General features: G+C 42.4%; 1 protein-coding gene and 1 long non-coding RNA gene across 2 annotated transcripts; both read right to left on the bottom strand.

The window, feature by feature from the left end:
* Window positions 1-430: 430 nt before the first annotated feature.
* On the bottom strand, window positions 431-13,153 carry ZCCHC10 (zinc finger CCHC-type containing 10). The gene is made up of 4 exons (XM_072873317.1): window positions 13,063-13,153; window positions 9,662-9,823; window positions 5,828-5,869; window positions 431-2,271 (listed from the first exon to the last, which is right to left on the bottom strand). The coding sequence occupies exons 1-4, from the start codon at window positions 13,101-13,103 to the stop codon at window positions 2,004-2,006; spliced, it is 513 nt and encodes a 170-aa protein (XP_072729418.1). The 5' UTR covers window positions 13,104-13,153; the 3' UTR covers window positions 431-2,003.
* A 12,243-nt stretch (window positions 13,154-25,396) lies between these two features.
* Window positions 25,397-27,561, bottom strand: LOC140657021 (uncharacterized). The gene is made up of 3 exons (XR_012044193.1): window positions 27,518-27,561; window positions 27,033-27,168; window positions 25,397-25,712 (listed from the first exon to the last, which is right to left on the bottom strand). It is a non-coding gene; the product is annotated as an uncharacterized lncRNA (long non-coding RNA).
* Between the last annotated feature and the right edge of the window lie 37 nt (window positions 27,562-27,598).

Below are 27,598 nucleotides of genomic sequence, written 5' to 3'. Positions count from 1 at the left end.
CTTAACAGGATGGCAAAGGTAGCTGAGCCTTGATCCCCATCCGCTCCCTTCTGAACGACCGCCCGTTCCTCGTCACAATCCACACTGCTGCTGCCGCCCAGCTCAGCACCAGCCAAACTAAACGCTATGTTCTTCGTAGCATGGGACCTCCAGCCAGATGGGCTCCACACCCCTCTTCCAGCAGTCCCCCTACAATGGAGAGGCCACTGACAGCAAGCTTACCACCACACCACCATCACACGTGGCTTGCTGGAACTGTTGAGGTGACCCCAAACCCTGCGCTACAACAAGTCCTATATTCCAAAGTGCTTACACACACACACGCTTAACCATTACTCTATCACTTACATTTGCAGTAAACATGAACTTAGCAACTACTGTTTAATAACTCATTAACTTTTCCTCATTAAATGGTACATTCACTCAAGAAGACTTAAACAATTTTCTGGTAATTTTATTTACAGTTTGCAGAGTGTTCTGTAAAACACAGTAATGATTACAGACTAAAACACAACATACATATTTTCAAACATTTAAATAAGCACAGTTTATTCAAAAGTAATTCTACACACTACTTTTTCCATAAAAATATAAAAAATAGTTTAGTTACTATATTTTACATAAACCAAGATATTTAAGAATTCTTCCACATGTGCAGCCCCCTCCCCAAAAAAGGGCACTCTAACGATAAGAAATTTAGGAGACTGCATCACAAATTAAAATACTAATGCCAACTGCTTGAATCCACCAAAAGAACAAATAACTTTCAGCAACACTTGTTCTGCAGTATGTTTGGATTTTGCTTTTGTTGGGTGTGTGTTTGTTTTTTGCAAACTTGCTTCTCCCACACCAGATTTGCACAGACACGTACACACTACTACATAAAAATAATGGACTGGTTATACTGCAGACTATAATGCCAGTCACCATGTGCCCAACAACACAGATTGGTAATCTTGCATTACACAACGATTTTTTGCAAAAAATATCAAAAGGGAAACACTTTCCTTTGGGACCTCTATTTAAAGGCGACTCCTTTTCTTACTGAGCATCCAGTGAAAATAGCCTTTTTCCTATCTCCTTGAAAATAGTGCCCATTTTTGTTTGTTACTACTGTTTCTCTGGGTTTACTGACCCTATTATAATGGAAAGCTAACAGAGTTCCGAAAAACACCCACTCAAGCCCTTCTCTCACTAGGATACATTTAATTTACAAAAAAAGGCACAAAGATGAAACTCCTAAGCAGCATCAGTCATAATTCTTCCACTGTGCACTGCTCCTCTTTCTTACACAGACACCGCTGCAAGAGACACTCTGTCTCAGAAAATACTACAAATACAGGAGTTAAGGAAACAGGCGAGTTGAAAAGACTAAAGCCTCTGTACAGTACAAGTAGTATATTGATCATTAACAAATGAACACTATTTAAAGGTTTATGTTACAGTTAAGACTCAACCTGGAAGCATCAGGAAAAGCCATCAGAAAAAAAGCTCAGCAGCATATAATACATTTGTTAACAGTGAGATGGAAGGCCCTCTGTGTGCAACATTGTGCATTCGATTTCAACAATGACAGTGCTCTACAGCCAGCCGTGTAAAACTTTTGCTTCTAATAGTTCAGAGGATTTTCTAAATGTAAGTGAAGCTGTCAAACAGAGTAGTAGCATATGATGCACAGCATGATCTGCAATAAAAAGCTTTTGCTTTCCAGCATGTAAACATCCAGGTTACTGGACTTTAGCTCATATAAACAAATCTGATGATAGATTTTTTTGAACTAAAAAAGTAAAATTTTCCATCAAAGGATAAACCACAAAAATACTCTTTCAGTAAGCCTCACGTGCCATTTAATACCTTTCCTGTCCTATGAACAACTATGCAAAACATTTAGAAAGTTTTAGCAGTAGAAACGTTGACCAGTTAAACTGTTTGGCAACCATGTGCTCAAAACCTCTTTGAAGAGCATTATCATTCACTAAACAACAGTTCTAGACTGTACCACATTATTTCTTCTTCTTTTTCTTTGGTGGCTCATCATCAGAACTACTGTCTGTGCTGCTGCTGCTACTGCTGGAGGAACTAGAATCCGATTCGAACTCTGAAGAAGAGGAAGTACTACTCGAGGATGGAGAAGATGAGGAAGTAGAGGAGCTCTCATCACTGTCACTATCATCATCAGAAGAGGAGGTAGAGGAATCTTCACTGTCAGACGAGGAATCACTAGCCGAACTGGCACTGCTACTGCTGCTGGAACTGGTCACGCTTTTAGATCTGAAAGAAAACAAATACACAGATGAGAACAGGCCTCCTAGAAACAGCATTCATTACACAGTGTTCTTCAGACTGTGTTGTCATCCAAAGATCAAGTATTTGGTCTGAAAATTTCCAGGCCTGACAACCTAAGACAAATTCCCATGCCCCTGCCACCCCCATTCCAATTCTGAACTGAACAAATGCCTTTTGGCTATTTGAGGAATGCCAGAGTGACCCATGTACATAAAGTAAGCCAAAATAGGGCTACAGAAAAAAAAGTTAAGTTTGAAAGCTGGCGAGGATCTTGTTCATAGTAATGACAAGTGTCTTTACTGACTTGGCTAAATAGAAGAACAAGGCTGCAGGAGAATTATGAACGTCCTGCACTACTAAAGCCTTGGGGAAGAATTAACAAAGATCAGTTCCCTAGCACACCACTGTAAAAAGGAGTGAAGTTTTGGCAATGTAAAAATCGGTGGAAGTTTCATCAAGTGATTTCACAAGTGTTAGAATTGTACTCAAACTGTTCTTAGATTACTCCTGGCAAAAGAACCCAAATTACCTGCCACTACAGGATGCTATGTTTTCAGGGTGGAGGAGAAGGAGTGGAAACAGTTCAAGATAAAGCCCAAATTATGAACACAGCAAAGTGGATTTCTGTATCCTCTGCATTTTTTTTTCTTTTTTAATTTTTAGCCCTTACTGAGGCTATTGCTCTCAAGATCAAGGTCTCCAATTAAGGCAATATGAATTCCAAGAAAGTACAATTAAATTCTCCCATAGATCTTTTTCCAAACAAAATGTAAAGGTACTAATTCACCCCGCTTCCCACCAAGTCAACCAAATGGCATGCAAAAATGCTAGATATAATAATGCAGAATCTTCTTTCCATTAGAAAATTAATGTAGTAGTTTATATCAGAGGGCTTGGTGAAATACCACTCAGGAAATGCCTATGTTAAGGCTATTAGAGAAAGAGTAATGATTTTTCATCATGTCAGCTGACAAATCTAGATGCATGTATTAAGCTATGAACCACTGAAGTTTTTATAATACATCTGTAATCTGTTATCTCTGTGCATGCAGACACAATGGCTATTTATTAAAGATAAATCCATAAGGGCTGGTTAAATACAGGCTTATTGTTGGTGAAAAACTAGTCTTAAGATGAGGAAAACAACAAAAAAATGGGACTAGTAGTATAAATCTAAACAGGTTAATTAGATGTGCAGACCCATTTAGGTGGACAAGAATCAGTCAGAGGATCCCCCAAATGATAACTTTGACTGAACTTTCTTTTCCTGATCACCTTTCACAGAATCCACAGAAGCAGTCCATGGACCTCCACCATTTAGGTTATGATCTGAAACCCACTCACAGAAACATCAAACTAACACTTAATACTGCTTCTCCTAGAGGAGAGCAGTAGCTAGATCTATGAGAGAAGAAACAAGCAGGTACTTGTTTTCAGGTGATGCAATACATGGCCTGTTGGTAGTCACAGAAGGAGGTTGGAGATGGCAGCAAGTAAAATTCACCTACTTCACCTTGTCCTAACTAGGTAACGTGACAACCCAGATGCTATAGATTGGTAGAGCTAAGATCTTTGGGTCTCCTACACCACTGTAAAAGCACAAAATTTCTCCAGCAGACAAGCACTTTATTCTCCTCAAAACAAGTTCACAAATGTTAACATCTTGTATGATTCCATGCACCAATCGTGGAACAACTGCTGCATTTTGTAACATGCGCTACCACCCCTCCCTGAGACTTCTCGTCCTTTCTAATTCTACTGCAATCATCTAACAACCCCAGGTGATTTTAAACTTGCTCCTTAAATCAAATCTACAATTTTGGGCACAATCACAGCTGGGTGCCTGAAGAAACAAGTGAATTAAGAGCTGATTTTACCCTTCAGACAGGTAGATTTATATGTGAACCAGGCATGAAGAGGGCTTTCAATTAAACCAAAGTATGCTGTATGGGAACGTTGAAGCCAACGTGCACCCAGAAGACAGCTCTGTCACCTGAGGTCACAAGATTGTACAACAGCTGTTTTGCCTGTTCCTGTTTTTCTGGTTAAGCCTGCAGCCTACTTACTACCATTTATATCAAAACAAACATACACTATGGAAAAGGTTAGTGCTCACTGCTGCCAGAACCCTAACTTTTGCTTTTTTTTAATCTGGAATTTATATATTCAATGGTAATGCTTCACTTAATTTTCTGCATTTAATTCTTCCTGTATCATAATAAAAATATAAATAGCAAACGATCTGGAAAGGAATTGATATTGATGGATTCGGTGCTTGCATAAAAACAGGGTAACAATTCAAACCTAGAAGAGTTTTAAAATTTTAAGGGAAAAGTGACCAAACCACCCCCTCCCCCATAAATCCTTTTGCTCTTTTCATTTTTGCATTGGTTTAGAGCTCAAATACTCTGAAAATCATTATGCCAAGTAGAAGACTGCAGCATATGAGAAAGCTGAGGCAGGAAGAGGTCTGAACTACATCGTTTAGAAATCAGTTAAATTTATGATCTCACTAGTCTTAAGTGACTCCAACAATAAATGGACACTACTGAGAATGGAGCATTTGATAAAAAATATTCTGATATTAGAACTAGGACACTCACCAAGAAGCATTCCAATAAAGCCACATTCCACACAATAGCCTAAAATAAAGGCGTGTTTTAAAAAAAAAACTGCTGTGGCTTATTTAATGACTGCCACACAACCCAAAAGGCTAGTCTTTAAAAATCTTCTGAAAACTGTTTTTAGATCAGATTTAGAGACAGAGGACAGTCAACTAAATGCAAAGAGATAATGAGGCTATTACTGTACAGACATCCCCCGTAAGTAAAACTCATAACGTGATTAGCAGGAGTCTTACAGCCAGGGTTCTAGCTGTCCCTGAAGGGGTTTTGCTAATAAAGACAGAAGCAGATTGCGGATTCCCAAGCAAACATTACTGCAAAGTGCAGTAGAAATAATGTCAAAAGAGAGAGTTCTTGGCTCAAATTAGTACTCAGGGCGGTAGGGGGAGGTTTAGATCCTGGATTTTGTTTTGGGCTGGGATTGGGGTTTTTTGTTTGGTTTTGGGGTTGGGTTTTTTTAGATGCTCTATTTCTTTCTCTAGGCAAAACTTCAGAGAGAGACAGCTGCTATGAGAAGGGAATGAAAACAACAAAAGGAAAGGCAAGATGGGTAGGTGGAGCGATTACAGACTAGAAACCAGTATGCCATTCTTGCACAACTGTTTAAAATACACTTGATAAACTCTGAGGCAGAAATAGGAAGATTTTTTATTATTAAAGCAAGATCATGTAGAGAGAGGACAATCAGTAGGGACAAAAGCAGAGGACAAAGAATTTAGAGTTTTTGGACAGGGAGGAGTAGAAATTCTCCACATGACTGTCATACAAATGCCTGTAACAGGCTAAAAGCAGTAGAATCAAAGCTGTATTTGCAATTTTGACTTTCCCCACACACCCCTTCCAAATTGCCGCCGCAATACCCAGTGCAAGATCACACACCGAAACAGCTGCACAATTTGTCATCGTTCCCCACATACCTTTTTTTCTTGGTCTTCCTTTCTCCAGTACTTTCTCCAGTGCTAATTAAGGGAGGGAAAAACAATGGCTTTGATTAGGAAAATTAAATAAATAGCAGCACAGTGGAGCTGTGTTTAATATTAGAAAACTGGTATCCCACTGGCAGAGAGCCGCACCGCCCAAAGTTCATTTGGCATTTCTTTTCAGTCACTATTCAAACCAGAAAAACAACAATACCTACAAATCGGGAAAGAAAAAAAAAGGCAGCAATTCACCTCTAGTTTTCTGTGTTAAGTATGCTTTACCCTTCTTTACTCCGTTCTTCATGTTATATGGACAACAACATTTGGGATGGGAAAAGCAGAGGAGGTAAGGATACAAAAAAAAGTTCTGTGCACCTGTATTTAGCAATAACTGAATTGATTGAAACAAAGGGTAAAATACTGAATTAATCTGTAGCTTTCACCATGGACTTTTCAAGCACAAAAAGACACAGAACAATCTATTTATATTGATGCTTTCCAGCTATTTTTCTTTCAGATTCCCATGATTCATACACTCACAGAAAGTTTTAGTGGTAAATGACACAGAAGAAAGTTTCTTTTAACAAAACACTAAGGGATTTTTTTTTTTTTTTTAAACCAGTCTTCACTTGTGTTTTGGGGTTTTTGTTGTTGTTGTTTTTTTTTAAGAAAATAAAATTATTTCAGTCAAATGTACCAATCACATGCTCTTCTCAATCCATTACAAATATATAGCACATAATTCAACCTGGAATGTACATGTGATGAAAGTAGTCCCTCATCATATACTTACAACATGCTTAATGTGCCACTGATATATGACGAAGTCATATGTTCTTTCATGAACCAGGATACTTTTTCCTCAACTGAAACCTACTACTGGAAGCCATCTTAAATACACAGAAATAAGAGTAAAAACTGCAAATATATTTCATTTAGAAATTAGCAGTATGTATCGATAAAGGCTCCAGAAAAGGGTAGAAAGCAGAAAGTGTTAAGTGTAAACTATACTGTATTTCAGTAAAAGTACTCAATGCCATTTGTATGCCAGAAAAATGAGATTTTTTGATTTTTTTATTTTCATACGTGTGGTATGAAAATATTATAATTACACAGAAGAGTTTTCCACAGTCTCCTGTGGGCAAGAGGAAGATTCATTCATCTTCGAATTTCGAACCAAATTATAATTCCTCCTGTATTGCCAAATGCTTTTAATATTTATATTATTAAGGCCTTATACGCTTACCATAGGTAACCAGGTGTTCCACAGGCAAGAAAAGTCACTGTGAGTAAACAGAATTAGATCCCAAAGCACCTTTTCGAAGACAGGACCTAACTCCGCATGCGAGTAACACGGGCTGCTGCGGCACAGGTCTATGCCTCCCTCTAGCGTTTAACGTATGGGTAAGTATAGGAGTTCACTACTCTCTGGAACTACACAACAGAGGGGTCGATCCCGCGCAGATCAAACAGATCTGCTTCATGACACTTGGTCGTTTTCCCTGTGGCACCACACAGTCTTCAGAGCCATAAATAAAACTCAGGCATCCTGGTTTTGGTTCAATGCAGTAACACCACTAAGGAATAAGCATCTTCTCACCTTTCCTCCCCTCCCAACTCCTACTCTAGAACAGGCAAGCAGTGGGCTTTACTGACAGCAGTACCTCCATAGCAAAACCTCCATAATGTCCATCAGAATCGTGGGGTCAACACTAGGCAAACAGAAGTATCCTGGAACAACTGCCAAAATGAGTTCTTGCTGAAAAAAGTCTTGTGTATGGTTGTCAAAAAGTAAATATTAACCTTATTGGACTATGTTTGCCTTCTGGTTAATGATTCATTATCAGATCTTTAGAGATGATTATACAAATACTCTGAAGCAGACCAGTAGGAGACCCAACTTCTCTGCAGACAAGAAATAACCTTCCAAAGCAAGCTATACAAAAAGTAAAAGGGTGACCTAGGAAGTTGTTTTTCCATGAAGAATAAGCTTCATCCTTGAAAGCATAACGTCGGCATCTAAGGAAGCGGATGCCTCATGGCACAGTTAAGGAGCTGCAGAGAAGTTATGATTATATAATCCCTATGAATCCAGCCCAATTTAACCAGGATTAAAAACTGTTCCTAAGTTTTTAGGAACCCTGGTTCCTTCCTTAGTAAGGAAGGCTAAGTATCTAAGGATTGCTTAGTCTTTCTTTTACGAGATGACTTTTCACACCACATACCCCTCGCACTGTGGACTGTTAGACTTACAGCTCAAAAAACTCCATTCATGACAGAGACTGGACAGTCCTGTAACTCCTATATAAAATTATGCCATACACAGACACAAGCACAACGGCCAGGCAACAAGCAATTTCACCCTCAAGTCACTATCCTCCAATGTTAACCTGCAGAATTCAATAGAAATGGGGCAGAAAAGGCACAAGGAAGTAATCTGAGTCTTAAACTCAATCTTTGTCTTAAAAATCTTGAGTCTCTGAAGAACTCTGCCAAACTCCATCTCCAAATGGAGCAAGTTTTAGAGCCTAAGCACTCCTGATTTCTTATCTACAATACTAGGGGATTACAATTGCTTCAGAATTACTCACAGGATCAAAATTAATTTCAAAATCAAACATTTTATGTCACTCTTAACACAAGCCAATGGGCTTCCACTTAAGTCAGTATTTCAGCACTCTGATTCATATTGCTGCCTCCGTTGAAACAGCTGACGCAGTCAAATCAGACCTCTCTGCCAGAGGTTACCACCCATTTTCTTTCCCCATTAAGATAAGAGAGCAAAAGGTGTGAACACCCTTCCATAACTCACATCCTGGCAGCAGTAGTGACCTACAGCCAACATACCGAGCTGCAAGTGGCAGCGACAGAGGGTATGTTTCCAAATCCTCAACAATTTCAGCTGCAATGGCTGTAAATGATACTGTCCCTCAGCAGGGCTGAGGCAACAACTCTTCAGCTACCATAACTTTGAGTTGCGATGGCAGAACGGAGACCCTCATACATAGGAATGTCATGGAAAACTAATGCGCTACGTTATTTTTCTCTTTGTCATCTGGAGTTGCTTGTTAAAACAATTATTAAACTTGCGGGAAGCATTAAAATTACTCACACAGCAAACTGGAAAGGAAATCACATTACACAAAGGCAGAATTTTGCTTAGATTTTTCCGTTTAGCTGCAGGTATCCTTCACTTTCTCAAATGTCAAAAAGGGAAATAATTACACAATTCAGCGAGATGTTTTTATTTTATGCTTGAGGGTTAAAAACACCTGATAATCCAACTCTCATTCACCTGTTTAACCATTACAGCTCATAATGAGCAATATACAGGAGCTGTGGTGGCACAGATCCACTGTCAAGTCGTATCCAGAAGACCAAGTTTAACTGCACAGTCTAACAGCAAACTTAAACAGAAGTGAAAGAATGGCTTCTTTGTTATAAATACATTTGCAGTCTCACACCAACCTGCCTGTACTAGCACATAAACACATGAAACCAAGTAACCAAGGAATTTGGGAAACAGTATTCCATTACAAAAAAGGCTCCAACTATTTTAACTTTAGCTTAGTGCACTTTTTGGTTGCAGACAGGCCAAAAAAGTTTTAAGTGTATTTCAGACGAGCAGGTGCTAATGAACAACATTTTAATTTTGTGGGACCTGAGTGTACATATTCCACCTAACACTCACAACGGCTCTAATATCAAGCAAGCATCACACAATCTGGAAGAAAAGATGACAGCAAATGGTCTAAGACACCATCTTTCCCACCCACATACAAAATTACCTTTTCATTAATAAACTACACATTTTCATTCTGACAATCTTACCTTTGTTGCAGTAATAGTCGCTTTTCTTTTTCTTTAAGAATTTTCGCTAATTGAGCTGTCCTCGAAGGTCTATGCAGGTATTTTCTCTTCCCTGTACATTCATACGTCCAATGTCCAAATTCTAAACATTTTTGACATCTTACATGCTGCTTGTTTGCCTCCCTATAAAAATGCAGAATTGCTTAAGTGACTGATCCCAAGTCTGTTCTACCTATTGAAAAAAATATATTTTTTTTTAATCAAACAGATTCTTAACAGCATATGTAGTTATGATTAAACCAGACTGACATTAATGGGTACTTTAGCAATTACACATCTTAAATCAGGACAAGAACAGTAACAGAATTTAGGCAAATACATTTCCATTTATTAAAACATTCTCATATCAACTATATATGAAAGAGAACAAAGAGACTTTTGCTCTATTCCAGAGCTTCAGCTTAAGTCGTCTTCTGCTAAAGTAGCGAATGCTGAACTACTGACATCAGCTGTCAACACACCCATCAGCTGCACCCAAATGTCACGTTCAGTTTTATACTAGCTCCTGGTTAGCCTACCTGGCAGTCTTCCCCCGCTCTTAAGAGTCCATAATTTCCCACTCCCTTCAGATCCTGTAAACAACTTAAACATTCTGAAAAACGCTACTAGGACCATTCTCTGTCAGTGAACAAAGATTAATCCTATCACCAAAACCACATTTTGATCAACCCTAATTGGCGCAGCTTTTAGCATTTACAGGATATAATTGTGCAACAGCTATTGGGAATTATTACGCTGCGCACAATTTGTTACTATCCAGTAACTGCACATGGTTCTAGCTTGCTTCAGATAAGTAATCGAAGTTACATTTTAGAACGCTGTTAGCAAAAAGCAGGCAGCTTCATTTCCAAATCCTAGAATTTAACACACGTACCAAACTGCCAAATTCACATGGATAGCCTAGGATCCTGAGCAAGTAAAACAGAGATTATCTTAGTTGTAGCTTATTTGAATTTACTAAGATTCATTAAAGGCCAGCAGAAGGTTTAGCATAAGACCAATCAGGTTCTTGCTCACTTTGTGCAATGTATATCAAGCAAGACTTCACTTACTACTCTGCACCATCCAAATACCTGAAGTATTTAGTGAGCATTTTACATCCACATTTCCATTTTCACACCGTGGTAAAATCCTTTGATCATTTCTAGAAGCCAGTTCAGGGAGAAAACTCGTATTTTCATATTCTAGCTCTTACTCCACTATTGTGAAGCTTTGCAAAAGCTGTTTTGCTGTCTTCTCACAGACACCTCCTCCTTTACAAATAAGGAAACTCATACAGCGGTCAAGTGACTCACTCAAGGTCAGAATCACAAATTAGTTTAGAACCAGGACTGAAATTAGGACTTTGTAACTCCCGTACAGTTCACTGCGACTGCTATAACTTATTTCCACCTTCCATTGTTTTTTTCCAAACACCAAAATACTAATTTTTCAAGGCCAACCCATCTAAACTACCTGAAATTAACAGCCCTGGCTTAACTAGGCAGAGGCTCCTGGACTGTTCATTTACTACTTAGAGAGCATAAAGTGACAGACCAGCAGTGAGCATTTTTCTCTCAAAAGGAGCGTATCTTTTCAAGGCAAGGTGTGAATTACTTTTTTCAACTCTAGCCATCACCTTTTGTGACAATTCTACTGTATCTTGAAGGGAATCTTGTTCTGAACATCCATCACTTTTTCAATGCAAAGAGTATTTGGCTTCATAATCTAGCCTTAGACATGGTAATCTAAATCAGCACTGGAAAACTAATTAAACTTGCAACCTACACTGCACAATTAACTCAGACTTGAACAGGAAGCAGTACGTCTAGTAATGAACAAAAAAACCCCAACGTCTTTGAATGGTTTGCTTTGTCCTGCCTTGGACTTCTGAGTTACATATAAGCAGAATGACGATACTCCCTCCTCTTCATCAGCATACAAACCCAAAAAAGTGAATGTTTTTCTGTCTCAAACTAGCCCAGACCTGTCACACAGGAACAGAAGGGAAGTTTAAAACAACAGGAATATAACTCAGTATTTCCAGGGTTTTAGTACTAATCACATGACGAGAGCAGACAATTCTATGCAAGCTAAAATGATAAGATCAAGCCCTAAAAGCAATATAAGTAATAACCAGGAAAACACATCAAAATAGCTCAACAACTACAAATCTACAAATACCATATCAGCACTAACGAGTTTTAATACTAGTGAAAAGCACAAGACTGAAGTCAACTTTTAACAGGCATCAACAACCACAACCTAGAAGCAAAGGCTGGCAGATGTACGATTCAGCATATACCCATCAAGCACGTAGAGACATAACAAGAAATGTAAAAAATCATTCCTTGACTCATAATAAAATAGCAACTTTAAAGAACAAGTATTCCGTGAGTACTTTGAAATTCCGAGTCACTTTTCATTGGAAAATAGGAAAGAAACTATACTGAACAATAAAAAAGGAAAGAATGCAGAAGTCATCCATATTCTATCCAGCTCTTATGATCAGACAAAAAAACCAAACACACTCCAAAAACTGAAACACAAGAAGGAAATTATTCTAATGAAGAAAAAAAAATCCAAACCAACAAACAAATGAAAAGCCAACACAAGTAATACATGAGCGAGGAACGTTTGCTGTACTTAACGTAAACAAGCAAAAATGTTGGCTTTTCCTCATTTCAGTGTTTGGTAATCGGACCCCTTTGGTATTGAGAGAATTACTTGAATGCAATATCCGTATCTGAGTAAAGCTCACTTGCTCTCTTTTTTTTTTTTTGCCTCTCTTTTACAGTTCCGTAAGCCTATCATAACATGAACCTAAAATGTATTTTTTCCAAATCTGGCTGTTGAAAGTCCATGATGAAGATCAGTGAACACTGCACCACAAGCCCTTACACACTTCACTGAAAACTACGGCATGCCGACAGCTGTAAGGCAGCCTCTTCCCAAAACGCTGCTAACCAGCGTTAACCCCAAAAGCAAAGTTTGCAGACTTCCTCCCCTTTTCCACAACCCTGCCTTCCTTCTCATCGTTTCACCGCAACGATGTCCCTAACCGGGTCACCCGTTATTTTAGAGCGGTTTTTCCTTACAGACGAGCAGCACTGCCTCGGATGCAGAGCACCTGCGAGGAGGGAACTCCGTGCTCTCAGAAAGCGCTCGGACCCGTGGCCCCCACTCGCGGGGGACGCCCCTGGCCCTGCCCTGGCTCCGCTCCTCCGGGACCCGCAGCCGCCTCTCCGCAGCCCCCTCCCCGCAAGCGGCTGCCTCAGTGCGCTGCCCGGCGGGCCTCCCCTCGCTCCGGCTCGCCTATGGAAACCCCCCGCGGCGCCTCTCCCGCCCTGCCCCGCCCCGGCCCGGGCGCCCGCCGCACTCACGCCTGTCTCCGAGCGATGAGGCGGTGCATGGGAGTCGCCATCTTAGCGGCCGGGCCGGGAAGTGAGGCGCGGGCCGCGCTGCATGCCGGGCCATGCCGTCCGCCGCCACCTCCCATTGGGGGAAGGCGCGGCCGCCACAGAGAGTAACGCCTCCCGCGGCCAGAGAGGACGCGCCGGGAGGACCGCGCTTTCCGCCTCGTCTCGCCTCCTCCCGCGTCGTCATGGCACCGGCGGGGCGCAGGGTCGCGCTGCGGGGTCTCTCATGGCCGCCAGCCGGGCGGCCCGGGGCGGCCCGCGGTCCCTGTCTCCTCATCCCTGCGCTCTCCACCTCGTCCAGCCAGGTCCCCGCTGGCCCGCCCCGTTAGCCCCGCAGCGCTCGGTCGCCATGGCGCGGCTCCCAGTGTCTCCTCGGGGCGCTCGGCCCGCGGCGGCCCGGCCCCTCGCAGCCCTCCGCTGGGCCCGGGCCCCCGCCGCAGCCTCTTCGCCATCAGCTGCGGGCTCCCGCCCTGTCAGTGCCTCACCGCTGCTTCTCTCTCCCTTCAGTCAAAGTCTCACAAGAGCCTGCCTCTCACTTAAAAGCGTGTAATTTTTCTTAGGAGGGGTATGTTTTAAATACCTGAAACCAGCGCCAGAAACGGACTGTCACTGAGACAACCCATCTCTGACTGCGTGTGTGGCTGGGGGAAGCCGACTGTTGAAGGCTTCATGGCTGGTGTCAGCCAGCAGAAGGCAGCGGGAGAGGTGAAGAAGAGGGGGGTTATCGATCCAGGCCTCTCTTGGCACAGGGAACCACCCCCCAGCTGCTTCAGCCAGCCAGCAGGCCTGACCGCAGGGTGACATTGGGATAGTTTCACCATCATTAGTCCACATGAATAATTCAACATAGCTGCAGGTAACTTGCTACAGCTTCTCAAGACCTTTTAGCTATGCGACAAGTTGGAAAGCGTAATAGCTCTGTGGTCATAGCATGAAGGCTCAAAAAAAATGTTCGAAAGGGCTAGATTTCAGAAAGGAATAATTTAACTCATTAGCACTCCTAAAAAGTTGCAAGCATTTACTGACACATTCATTTTTAGCAGGTCAGATTTTTATACCCACACTGATGGAAAAAGAAATCTCAGTATAATTGAGAAGATTAATTCTGCTACTGGTTATGGATGCATAACCACAGCTCAATAATCCATTAAACAATCTCAGGGCCTGAGGATACTGGTAAGTCATGTTCGTGTTGATCCAATGTTTTCTGTACTTGATTGTAAGGAAATACAGTTCAGATATATCTAGGAATCGTAAGGCAAATTCTTTCTTCCACTCCATTCAGCCCAAGAGACTGTAGTCCCCCAGCTATGCCAAGAGCAGCTGGTATTTTTGGCTCCTACATCATCTCCTTACAGTCTCTGGCATGGGAGGAGAGGTCTAGGCACAGAAAAGAAGAGTAGCAGCAGCTGGAGTTTTCTGACGGCACATACCTGGCAGGCAGCCCCTTGGGAATCTTTGCCAGCTGGCATGAGTAGAGCAGCCAATATCCTGGATTCAGGGAAGCAAGGAATGTGGCTTCATATATTGGCTTTATCAAAACTCATTGTTATCGCAGGGGATCAGTTTTTAAATGATATCTTAAATTTCATCACAAAAATCCTCAAGTAAACATTTTTTAATGCTGAATTGCAATTACTCCTGCTATTAGTATCCTGGAAATACTTTATATCCAATAATTTTCAGTATTCATTCAGAACTATCCTGTCATAGGGACAATTGACAGGCAATAAATGGGCATTCCACTGGACATTTACAGTTAAATAGATGAATGTTACCGATTTGTAGTAGTTTAGTATCAGCTATGTAGCTCTAAAATGTGCTTCTTGTGAGTCATTTATTATATAAAATAAGAATACATATTGTATTTTCTTAAGTTCAGTAGAATCCAACTGTACCAGTGGGATCAGGGCCTTGCTGTGTGAGGAACTGTAGAGACAGGGTACAAGGCAGCCCTTCAGCCCTTGCTGAGAAAAGCTGACGCTTACCTCAGGACAAGACACAAGGTGGGAACGCGGCACAACAGAATTTGTGGGGAGAAAAAATAGGAGCGTAACAGTAGCAAGAACAGATGGCTGTACAAGTTTATATTTTAAGCAATTCATAGATGTATAAAAATAAAATATATTTCTATGTCACATATAATACAGCAATAAAAATCTGATGCTTTCGGGCGATTAGTATCCCAGGTCTTGAATTAGCAGGCATGTGGCACAGAGGTGTTTCACCTCTGATGGTGCACGATCGAGTCACAGCCCGCAGATACCAGAGCCAGAACTTCCTGCTGCATGTCACATAATATTTATAATAACAGGGATCGTAACAACATCTGCTGGGCACAGTGGCACCCATTACATATCACACTGGGAAGGTAAGGTAGTGAGGGTTTCTGTTAGACATAAACAATTCCAACTTCTCAGGATTAATTACTATGTGACTAATCGTTGAATATTCTGGTAGTTCCTGTCTCCAGACTCTGTAGTTGTAACGTCTAAGGCTAGTGGCTGTTCCTGTATGTGTCATGTTTTCTCCTGTATCTGGCACTTCTTGCGGTATCTAATCATTGTCCTGTTTTGGATGATGCTCCGTGATAACCTGTGATTAATCATATCTGGCACCTTAGCTAAATTCTGATGTGCGATGCCTGGTATGTTTTAAACGCAGTAGAGTTTGGCCTTGATATTTGAATTTTGATGTCTGGCATCTCACTTTTAATGGAGAAAGTCAGACAGAAGAATTTCCTATTTTAGGATTGGCTAAGAAATTTTCTTAAAAATACAAAATAGCTAAGAACAGCTTTTTATAATAATCCATGCTTTATAATAAATTCCTGTCTGCTGATCCCTTTTTTACCTCAGTATCACTTAAAATCTTGGAGTAAATTACGCATTGATAGCCATACCTGCACTCTACTTAACAACATTTGGTGCTTCTAGCACCTGTGCAACTCTCCTAATGCTCATGCAGCAGAGCGACAGTTTCCTTAAATTGGCCAGTATAGCAATATTTCTGATATATGCCAGATTACTCCATGAAATGTATGGGCTTTTCCTTACACAGAAGCCTTAAAGATGTACCTTCTATTAGAACAATCCACTTAAAATCCTTCTCCCTGAGGCGTTTGAAAGTGTTCTTGTGAGTTCAAAGTCTGCCTGTTCCTACAGCCCGAAACCTCTGTTTCACAGCCATTCTTTCACTCAGAGGTGATTCACCACCAGGCTGATGAGCACACTGGAGGATGCGACTCCGAGACTCTCCGGACTAAATGTGCAGAGTCATTGCACAGCTCTGGCTTCGCTGTCGGGGCGACGGTTCCAGGGAGCTGCTGCTGCTGCTCAATGAACCGACTGTGCCCATAAATCCTGCCTTTGCACATTAGGTTGCTATTTAAAGTTGCAGTGTCATTAACCTGTTTCTAAATACGCTGGGCAGGAAAATTACTTTCCAAAATGTGCCCCTCTCTAGGCAGGGAAGGGAGAGGTATGCAGACAACACAGGAGGAAAAAAATGGAGAAAGGACTGAAGGTTCAGTGGGAGCAACACTGAGCTGCCTTGTGCCAGCTCCCCAGAGACCTTTCTCACTATGCTTCCACCCCCAGCACTTTTCTGTGCAAACATACTGCTTAGGAAACAAAGGTGTCGCACTATTTGTTAAGGGTCTCTATGTGAAACTGCGAAAATGCTGTCCGAGCTTTCTTTCCATGGCTTAGGAAGAACTGAGTCCATGAATAAATGGTTAAAACTTCATTGCCAAGACTGCTGGCCACTAGTGCCAGTTACCCAAACCTCTGATCCATCTTCCAAGATGACAAGCAATTAAGTAGCTGACAGGGCTAATGCTGGACAATAACAATGACAAACTGGGAGCGCTAGGGACGGTGTCACCAAAACAAACAACCCACAGTGGCTACCGAATTCCTGTAGGTAGAGCTGTTAGCGTTTTCAGCATCAGAGAAAACTAAAAGTGAGAGATGGAAACACAGAAGGTCCTTATTCAGGCAAAACTGTAGGCTGGAAAAAAATCTCAGTGATAAGGAATAGAGTCAATAGATTTGAATCACTCCCTGACTGGGATTTCCTGCCTCCACCCAGTTGTACCTTCAGTAACTGCAGGTTTACAGACGGCAGTACATTACGGTAACAGTTAGAGTTGGCCAAGCTGCTTTGCTTCTCTGCAGAGAAAAAAGCTCACATGAAACTCCATGTTACGACTTTTGGGTACACAAACCAGCTCTTTCAAGTTTGGCTCAGGTATTTCTAAATAGCACTACAGTCGCAATGTAGACACAACCTAAGATACTGGAAAGTCGCTTGTTCTGTTTTCAGCCTTTCCTGATGCAGAACAAAAAGTAAAAACTTTTACACTGCCTATGAAATAAAATGCTTGAAAGAAATGAAGCGATCTTACCCAAACTTGTTTTATGTCTCTAATTAAAGCTTTTCCTGATGTGATTCTTTTGCCAGGGCATCTGGAGTTTGAATTTCCAGATAATAACCTAATTCTTCCCAAGAAACAATGCCACACCTGTAGTACAGCTCCAGACTGAAATCCAAGAGCAGGGCAGAGTGTCTGGGGCGGCGGAGCTTTACGTCAGGACCCGATAGAAAGCGATTTACTGGAAAGTCTGGATCGGCGCTGGGCTGCTGCACGTTTCGGCTGAGTCTGAATCCACCTGGGGTTACTGAATCAAATATTTAAAGAATGGAAAGGAGGGTTTCCTCAAAGCTTTTCTGCTATTTCCAAACACTGGTTGGCCTAATGGAAGATACTGTCTCTACCTACAGAGCTTTCCTTAAAAAACAGACAACCTAAAATGAAGACAATCCCAACGTTTCTCTTCATCACAAAAGCAAAACCAGAACAGCCAGGTGAAACGAGCGCTCGCTGCAGTGAACCCCGAGCACGAACATGGTAGCCTGCTGGTCCCTTACAAGTGGCGTGACGAGCAGAACTCCAGTTTCCCGCCCGTGTTGCCCCTACACAGCATTTACATGATGGTTTTCTTGCGTTGTGCCGTCTGGTGGATTTCAGTGAACCGGCCTCATCACAGCGTGTTTTAGCACATCAGGGTAGGGAACTCCAGGTGAGATCCCATCTGCCCTGATATTTCAGATGACTTGCTTGTGAGAAGCAGAAATGTGGGAATCCCTTCCTAGGCATAAAATAAAGCAAAACTCAGAATCTCTCAGTTTTGTTTCTCTGTCTCATAACTTCCCAAGCAAGATGGGCTCCCTCATTCCCTCTTCTGTATTCTCCTTGCAGTATAAATTGCTGAGTGTATTATGAGATAATATTTGCATGGTGACAAGGGTCTCCCCTTCTAGCAGAGTCCCAAAAAGTATTTGTTTCAACCACTTAACAGGCAATGAAAGATCTGGCAAAATAAAAGTACTTAGAATATATATAGATTTAATACCAGTATGGATGTATGTCTGTTCTAGTAAAATCGATGCAGATGCTCAATATTTATGTCAGTAACTAAGAGCAGTTACTCTACTAATACCCTGGCTCTATGTATTAAAATTCCAGGCTTGCATAATATCAGACCCCTTTGGTATCCACCATATAAACAGACAATCAGAGGATGGTACAGCAAGCTGAAAGAAAAAAGATAGAAATGCCAGTTTGAACCGATACTTGACATTCACATGAAGGAAGCTTCTTGAGCCTCAAATCAGATTAGTCTTCATTACGTCAGCTGTCGTAAAAATACATTGAAAGGGATAATGCACCCCAAAAATTTGTATTCCATATAGATGCTCAACCACATTTCCCATTGAAATAAAAAGTTAAAAATAGGCTTTATTATTGGAATGCATTTAAATGAACTTAATTTATGATCTGTGAAGTTGAGATGAACACCCCTTTTCTAGGGGGTTAGCATTGGTGTGGCGTTGCTATGGGACTGTGGTGGTGTTATTCTGACCGTACCCTTGGCGAGTGCCTGCTGGGTGACTGTTCCCCGCTCCAGCCTAGAAAACTCTGCCCTATTTTTAGATCCTCAGCTCACATTTCAGCGAACGCTAAGTATCTCTGTGTGTCAACAGATCCCAAATGTCTCCCCATGGAGCGTAAAGCATGTCGACGTAGCGGGGACGTCATTTGTGTGTGCGGTTTGTGGAAGCTTACATCATTAAATATGTCACTGGAATGTATTAAATTGATTTAGAACAAATTCAGATGTTTTTCTTTCCTGGGCAGACAGCCAGCAGACCGTAGTGTACAAAGGAGCCTCAGCGGCAGGCGGAGGAGCTCGGGGCTGATGGCCGGCTGCGGGACCGTGCAGCTGTGATGCCTGGCTGGCAGTCCAAACCCGAACGGGACGAGAGGGGAAGGCTGTCACCTGCACCAACCGTGTGTGCACGTCGCACAAACTGCTGGAACTTTTGGGAGGTTTGTGGATAGTCTGAATGGAGAAAATAGGGCTGAGCTTCCATCCAGTACCCAGCCACAGCCCTTCGCCCTTCCAAGGTGGGCTCACGGGGCTGAACTCCTGGATCTGTAAACAGTATGAGTACAGGCGCCATGGGGAAGGGCATGACAAGGAGTGACTGTAGCCTCAATCCTCAGTCTTTTAGGACTTGTATGATTTGGGATTACAGAGTTCAAAGTTACCCACAGGGTACCGCTGCCGCTTCCAGTTATCGTGGGAACCATTTCACAGAATCCCATCTATACACTTACGCTGATTCATCTTTAAAGCTGTCTGTTTTCTTCCTCCGAGCTCTCTTCAGCAGGCTTTCCAAAGCTTGATTGCTCCAATTGCTCTAGGATCCCTCTAATTTCTGAACTAATTTATTAGTGATCAGTTTAACGATTTGTTCGTGTCAGCTGTTCTTTAGTTTCAGTACTTATTCCCACCCCACTGTGTTTACAGGCAGTGATTGCATCTCTTCTTGTATTCATTTCACCCATACGAGGGCAATCTCCATCTGTAATACCCACTGTCCATTCCCCTGACCATCACAGTGTCCCTTCGGGGGGTCTCCTCAATGCTTTTGAATGTGCGTGACAAGAATTAAGCATAGCATTATTCCACATACAAATGGCACTAACACATTCCTGTCTCAGCTGGAGATACCTCATGCATCTTAAGATACCTTTTTCTTCATGTTTTCATGATACTTTCCACCCACAGCCATCCTCTGATCAGCCAGGTTACATGCAAGTCCTCTGCCATTATTTCCTAGTGATGAGCTTCCAGTTTCTAACAGATTTTTTTGCTCTTAGTTCACGTGTGCCTGACCTTAATCTTTGTACCATTGAATTTCATGCCAGTCTCACTACTCCAGTCATTGGGATAATGCAGTTTTTCATTGATAATGCCTCCTAATTTTATGTCACATCAAAAAACTTAATCATAATTTTAAAATTTCTCTCCTAAAGACTTGCATTCTGTGAAGGGATGTACACTTGCATGTAGCATTGATCATATTTTTTTCTTTAACATAGCCACTGTTCCATATGCAACGCTACAGGCTTGGGGAAGAGTGGCTGGAAAGCTGCCTGGTGGAAAAGGACCTGGGGGTGTTGGTCGACAGCCACCTGAATATGAGCCAGCAGTGTGCCCAGGTGGCCAAGAAGGCCAACAGCATCCTGGCTTGTATCAGGAATAGTGTGGCCAGAAGGCGTAGCGCAGTGATCGTCCCCTGTACTGGGCACTGGTGAGGCCGCACCTCGAATGCTGTGTTCAGTGCTGGGCCCCTCACTCCAAGAGAGACATTGAGGGGCTGGAGCGTGTCCAGAGAAGGGCAACGGAGCTGGGGAAGGGTCTGGAGCACAAGGCTGATGGGGAGCGGCTGAGGGACCTGGGGTTGTTCAGCCTGGAGAAAAGGAGGCTGAGGGGAGACCTCATCGCTCCCTACAACGCCCTGACAGGAGGGTGTAGGGAGGTGGGGTCGGTCTCTTCTCCCAGGTAACAAGTGATGGGACGAGAAGAAATGGCCTCAAGTTGCACCAGGGGAGGTTTAGACTGGATATTAGGAAAAATTTCTTCACTGAAAGGGTCACCAAGCACTGGAACAGGCTGCCCAGGGCAGTGGTGGAGTCGCCATCCCTGGAGGTATTTAAAAGCCGTGTAGACGTGGTGCTTAGGGACATTGTTTAGTGGTGGACTTGGCAGTGTTAGGTTAACAGTTGGACTCAATGATCTTAAAGGTCTTTTCCAACCTAAACGATTCTATTCTATGATTCTATATTTTGGAATCATACGACACCATCCTTACTTTATCCATATGTTAAAAACTCTTTCTGCTGGACTCGCAGCTCAGTTCAGTGCCTCCAAAATTCCGTGGGGAGGCTGACACCGTAATTACAACCTGTTCGAATAAAGCCTCTCGCATTTTGCTGCCACGTTTCATGGACCAACATGCTGAGAAGTATCTTACATGTTTAAAATCCACTCATGCGGGCAGGCTGCCCTGAGGCACTAATTTCCAGTGTTAGGAAGTATATGCAAAACTATGAACTAGCCCGAATTATACAATTATGATGTATGCGTAATACACAACATCCAGGAGCAAATAATTGTTTTGGGAAACATTTGTATATTCTTTAGACTTACACCTTTGTTGCTATAGTGCCCACCACTTTCCAATATTGTTTTTCTTGTATCCGTTTTTTCTCCTTTTTTCTATTTGCTTTTGTTATGGTTTTTTGTGGAAATTTTCAGTTGGTTGGTTTGGGTTTTGTTTGGGGGGCAATTATCCAGCTCTGATACTTCAGTAGCTGTGATGGCTTAATTTGTAAACACATGACATGTAATTATCTTTCAAGCTTGATGGAAAACTATGGAGACCAGAATAAGAGGGAAATTTATCTTTTCAACACTTATTTCACTGCAAATTCTTGAGATAACTGAACTGGTGAAAACAGCTCCCGAGTAACCTTCTGTAGCACAGAGAGGGAGGATTTTCTGAGAACTGTGTTATATGGGGTATGATTCATATCAGCGTTCGGGGCAACACGATACTCCAGATACCCCCGGCTGAGGAGATTGCAAAGCCCATTTGTATTTGAATATCCCAGAATAGCACTATGAACCATACATTAGATGACATGCAGTGACTATTTACAGCAGCCCAAAGAATAGCCTGTGACAGATATCAGCTAGGACTTATTTTAAGCCTGTATTCATTTTCATTTTTGGCCGGCATTAATGAATTGCAAGACATGCCACTGTAAACAGAGTCTGAAGATACTGGGCGTACACTGAGATACACCGTAGTGGCAGATTTGCAGCATGTAAGCACTTCCACTGAAATCATACATCTATTTCGCATACAGATAATAGAAAAAGGAGGATGCTTAATCTGCCAGGCAAGGATCTACTTGTGAAGCTCCCCAGAGGAGTAAGTTTTGGGAAAGTCTGGAGGCTGCAGACAGAGATCAGGACTGACTAAGGCACAGATCAAGTAAACCACTGAATGGAAGCACGACGAGGATACTTTTGAAGAACAGAGAAAATCACCCATGGCATACAAATTAACAGCGACGCATCAGTCTTTTTCCCATTTTCTTTATACCCATGGTTTTTGAGGATTAGATATTTGTAATGCCTGCCACGCTACAGAAGACCCGTTTGCAGCTCAGAGCAGTGAAATGGCATCAAGTATATCAACAGCAAACTATTCCTCCTTTAAAAACTGGCCACGCGTTTTAGGCCATGTTATCATTACATTTTGAACACATTCTCTGACTCATGTTTTGTTATATATTGCAGTAGTTAATCAAATATATAACTGGATTCTGAAAGTCTTGACCCTATGATGCGATTATGAAACTTTAATGCTTTTGCTGTTTTGTTTACATGGTCTTCAAAAGTCTAAGAATTTCTGAGACATTTTGTTCTTAGAATAGTTGCCACCTATTTTAAAAGAGACGAGCGGCATCTTCAACAGCCCTTTTTTGATGATTCTTCTTCTGGGTTTTTCTCCTTAATTTAAAATAAAATTGCTGATTATTGTGATAGCAAAAGAGAACAAAAAGTATTCAGCTTTTTATCACTTTATCGCTTATAAGCACCTAAGTAGCAACATACACAACACATTCCAAATGACAAACACAGTATGTTCAAATAAGGGATATTTATGTCTGATAGGGAATCACAGATTTATGTATTTAAGTGCATAACAAGCAGACAAGTTACTTGCTCGGAAGAAGACAAAGTCTGCCTTGATGTGAGAAATGAAATTACTTCCATAATTAATGTGGCAAGGTGCTATGCTACCTCATATTTGAATTTTGTTGATATTAGTTGATATTTCTTAATGTACTGAGACATTTCTCCTAGTCATACATCTCCGTTAAACGCAAATGTATCAGGGCTGTAAACCCAATTTGAAAATGTGCTAGAAAGCTTGTGAAAGCAATGATAAACATGCAGAATTCTCCCCATAATTTCCAGCATGTCAGGTTTATTTATTCTTGATTTTCATGGTCCAAGTCTTCTGGAATAATTAGATCCTGTTACAGAGTTCTAAACATATAATATAATAAATGCCTCGATTAAAAGCTGAAAACCACTGAACTTAAAATTCACGAGTTCTTGGCAATTCCAGACCAGTAGCAACTCAATGGCAAAAGCTCACGGACAGTTTAAGACAGAAGGGCTTAAACAGTATAGCGACCGAAGTGCACACCCGAGCGGAGGACATATCTGTGGGACACCACGAAACAAAACCCATCTTTGAAGTTAATTGAAACAAATCTGCACGCTCTAGGCATGCTTCCCAAGCATCCGCAGAGGATCGCGGCAACGTTTTCTGCCTCTGTGTTGGGTCTAAGCGGTTGTACGTGCCCGGCGAGGGAAGGTGGAGCAGCAGAGTCCATGGGGCATTTGGCTGGGCTACAGCAGGACGGGCACACGCATCCCCGTCCTCCCAGGGATGGGGCCAAACTCAGCCCCGACCGAACGCGGCAGGACTGTGGGTGGAGGGTATCAAACCCATGCCACAGAGGATATAAAAGGTAACTAAACTTGTGTCTGTTCTTTCTTTAGTGCCTTACCATTGTACTGGGGAATGGACAGAAATGCAGTCAAAGAATGTCCTTTCAGATCAGGCTGCCCATTATTCCAGACATTTTTCCTTCCCACTCTTTGTTTCTCCTTTTTTTTCCTCTCACTTTTCACATCTTCTCCTTCCTTCTCTATGCATTTTACTCACCTCATTGGCATAGGCAGGCTTCATTTCCCAGTGTATTTTCCATGCTAACATAAGCAATAAAGAAATTAAGACCTACCTTTTGAGTATAATTTGTCTTTAGATCGCTCCTCTGAGGGTAATTGTCACTCTCTAATAGCAATTGTTTCAGGCTGTTACAAATTTAGCAGACAACGAGCACTGGTTTATTCTGAACTCCCATCTGGAAAGATCATTGCCACACTGAAGGCTAGAAACGTTGACCAAGGTCTGATCTCAGTGGGCATATCTATATTGGAAATTGGATTCAGACAAGACGAAGATGCTTCTGTTATTCCAATTCCTTTCCAAATGCAAAGCTTGTGATCTGTGTATAGCTAGTCGAACACACAACCTTGATTCCCCATGGGGAAGGTGAACCATCTGGGAGCAGAAGAGCGAGCGTTGCCTGCGGTGCTCCCCAGGCTGCAAGGCACGGAGCTGAGAAAGGCGCCCGGACCGCTGGGGAGCTGGCTCACAGCACCGTTCCCGAAACCATCCCCGCACACAGCTTCTTTCAAGCTCAGGGTGGGAAGCTGCTTCACTGTACTGACACCCCAAGAAGGCAACACTCGCCAAATTAAGTATAAATGCCTTGGTACTGGGTGACGCGCAGTTTTCTGTAGGATTCTCAGTGCCCTCAGCAATGACTATGTTTTTATAACATACTGAAAGTGAAAAATCTGTGGCAAAAGGAACAGCCAATCTGGATTCAAACAGGAGTCATCAGAAGTTATAAAAGGGGGAAAAAACCCAACACCAAAACCCCAAATACATAGAATCAGCTACTAAAACTTATCATGCCTTCAAAATTCAAGCACTGTCAAAATTGTAGGTAAAATCCAGTAAGTTGAGTTGCCCCAACCGGTACTTTGCTGTTTCATTTTACAGTCGTGCTCTCTGCTGCAAATCAGTCTTCACCAGGGAAGAAATGATAAAGCCTTATTAAAGAATACATATTACAAGAGTTCAGGATAAGCTGTGTGTCTTTCAGCTGTCATCAAATCCTAATTATTTCTTGGAAATATTTATTACAGTCTTTTCATGTTTTGTACATTAGACGTCTCACTTTTTACAAGAAAAAACATTCAGAGAAGAGAAGAGAGTGGGGAGAATCATGGAATCTGTCCCACTTCAGATGACTACGCAAGGAGACCTCAGGTTTTGTGTTGATTTATTTATTTTTCCCCCAGCCGGGGGGTTGCATGTGCAGGTGAGGCCAGTTTGGGTTGGTGGGGCCCCTCTCTCCCACCTCCCTCCCGTCCCCACGGGCAGCATCCCTGGTGAGGTCCCAGGACCGTGTCCTAGCCCAGGGTCAGCAGTCACATGTGGCAGGGAGCTGGTGGGAGCCCCGGGGCTCCAGGCACTCCGAGACAAATCTCCTCTGACGCCAGGCTCTCTGCTCCCCGACCCCTCCGCTGGCAGGGTCTCTCCTTTTGAAAATGAAAGTGAAAAAAAAAAAAAAAAGGAGGAAACCGGGTGATGTTCTTTCTCGCTGTTCACTGTGCCGCGGGTACGCGCTGTATGATATTCTCCATGCGGAGCAGCGGGCTGGTTTCCTTCCTTGGCACCTCGCTCTACACTCAAGGACATCCGAGGTGAAACGCTTCATTATTATTCTGTCGTTAGCACCGTGATGCAATTCCCAGCCCACTGACAGCTGCCAGAGCGGCGTCACTCAGCACGCTGCCAGGAATGGCAAGCGCGCGGGGCTGAGGCTACTCAACAGCCTCTGGGGCAAGAGTCCTTCCTGCTTTAAATATTGGATTTCTCTGCCATGTGTTTTCTGTATCATTAAAACAAGGAGCAGTGATGCCAGTATAGGGCTGGGAATTTGGAAACGTACTGTTTATAACACATCACATTGCCATGTTTTAGGCACGTTTTTATCTCAGAATGAAAAGCATTCCCAAACATTAAGTTTCACAACAGTCACGACGGTAAGGTAAGTATCAGAATTAGGTTTGTGTTAGGATGAAGCCGCCAATCCCTTGTGCTTTCTTCCCAAAACGCTCCCCTCGGCACAACTCTCCCGTGCCTCCTCACTGCCGGAGGAGCCGCATCGCTGTCAGGGTCCCAGCAGAGCAGTCGGTCCAGCGCCCCACCCGCCCTCAGCCCGCTCCCACCACCCCTGGGACTATGAACGTGCTGGAGCTTTTAGGGATTTTTTTTTTTTCCCAGCTTTTTAGGGATTCCTGACCCCTAAAAAGGCCTTTTCTCCAGCACGCTCACAGAGCACTTGGCGGCCAAACGCTTCCCTGGGAAACACGATGTAGCTATACAAATACGCACTACAGTGATAGTGGGCCAAGCCCTGAAGACAGATATACCGATATTAAAATGTTATGTGTTGATTAGAGACCGACTGTTCTGCAAATCCTACTGGATATAAAGCAATCATTATAAAATATACATATATAGCTGGATATAAAGCTAAATTTTGTTGGTAGCATAGTTGCAACCAAACTGTCTTTGAACCACATTCTCAAACTATGAAACTGTGAAGCCAGCCTTGGATTTTCTTCTGTAATTCAGAAACCATCAGAACACGGGGTGGGTTGCTTGGCCCAGTCAGGTTTGGCCCATGGAGGTCTCCCACGTTTTACCTGAGAATTCCCACATGGGGAAAGGGTTAATGAGTACTAAATACTTCTGTGTGTGCATATGTATGTTTTAGATGTGGTGTTTTTATCCCTGCACCTTGTTTGGTGTTGCAGAGGAGGTCTAGGAAAAAACAGCAAGTGACAGTTTACCTCCTTATTGCTGTAGAAGTTGGCAGATGTGTAAAAGATGAACGACATAGAGACGCTAGCGATATACCCCCTAGCTAGCTACGAAACAGCATCGACAAGGCTTCCATTAACTTTTTTAGTACTCGAGGTTGTTAAACTAGAAAAAGATGAAAGAGATTTCATTATAATTTTGGGAGCGTCGAGGCAGAATCACCAGGGTGGGCCTCTGGAATTGATAGGATGCAAAATGACAGCAGCGTAACAGCAACAGAGAATTACTCGGGAGGCGTTTAGGTCCTTTTCTGCAAAACCTGCGTTTCCAGAAATTGTGATTTATTTTTCTTTTAAATCACATGGCATGCCGTTTTCCTTCAAGCCGCATCTGTTACAATCGGGTGATTACATCATGGGGAAAAAAATAAATAAAATGGCCTTTCTGTTTGCACCCAGAGCCACGAAAGCCTTCTCAAAGCCTCCAACCCAAAAGGAAATAACAGCACACAGACCTCTGCAGTGCTGCCAAGTCGGGCCTTTATCGCATTTTTCTCCAATTCTTACAAGGTTACGCACGAAAAAGAACTTTTTCC

This window comes from Ciconia boyciana, chromosome 9, assembly GCF_034638445.1.
Source record: "Ciconia boyciana chromosome 9, ASM3463844v1, whole genome shotgun sequence".
Classification (NCBI taxonomy): domain Eukaryota; kingdom Metazoa; phylum Chordata; class Aves; order Ciconiiformes; family Ciconiidae; genus Ciconia; species Ciconia boyciana.
Note: the sequence above shows the minus strand (reverse complement) of the source record. Positions and strands in the feature narration are given on the sequence as shown.

Coding starts and splice junctions, on each gene's coding strand:
- ZCCHC10 (XM_072873317.1), bottom strand. CDS start 13,103: ATGGCGACTCCCATGCACCGCCTCATCGCTCGGAGACAGGC. Junction 5,870..9,661: donor CGACTATTACTGCAACAAAG/GTAAGATTGTCA, acceptor TCCCTTAATTAG/CACTGGAGAAAGTACTGGAG. Junction 2,272..5,827: donor AGGAAGACCAAGAAAAAAAG/GTATGTGGGGAA, acceptor GTTTTCTTTCAG/ATCTAAAAGCGTGACCAGTT.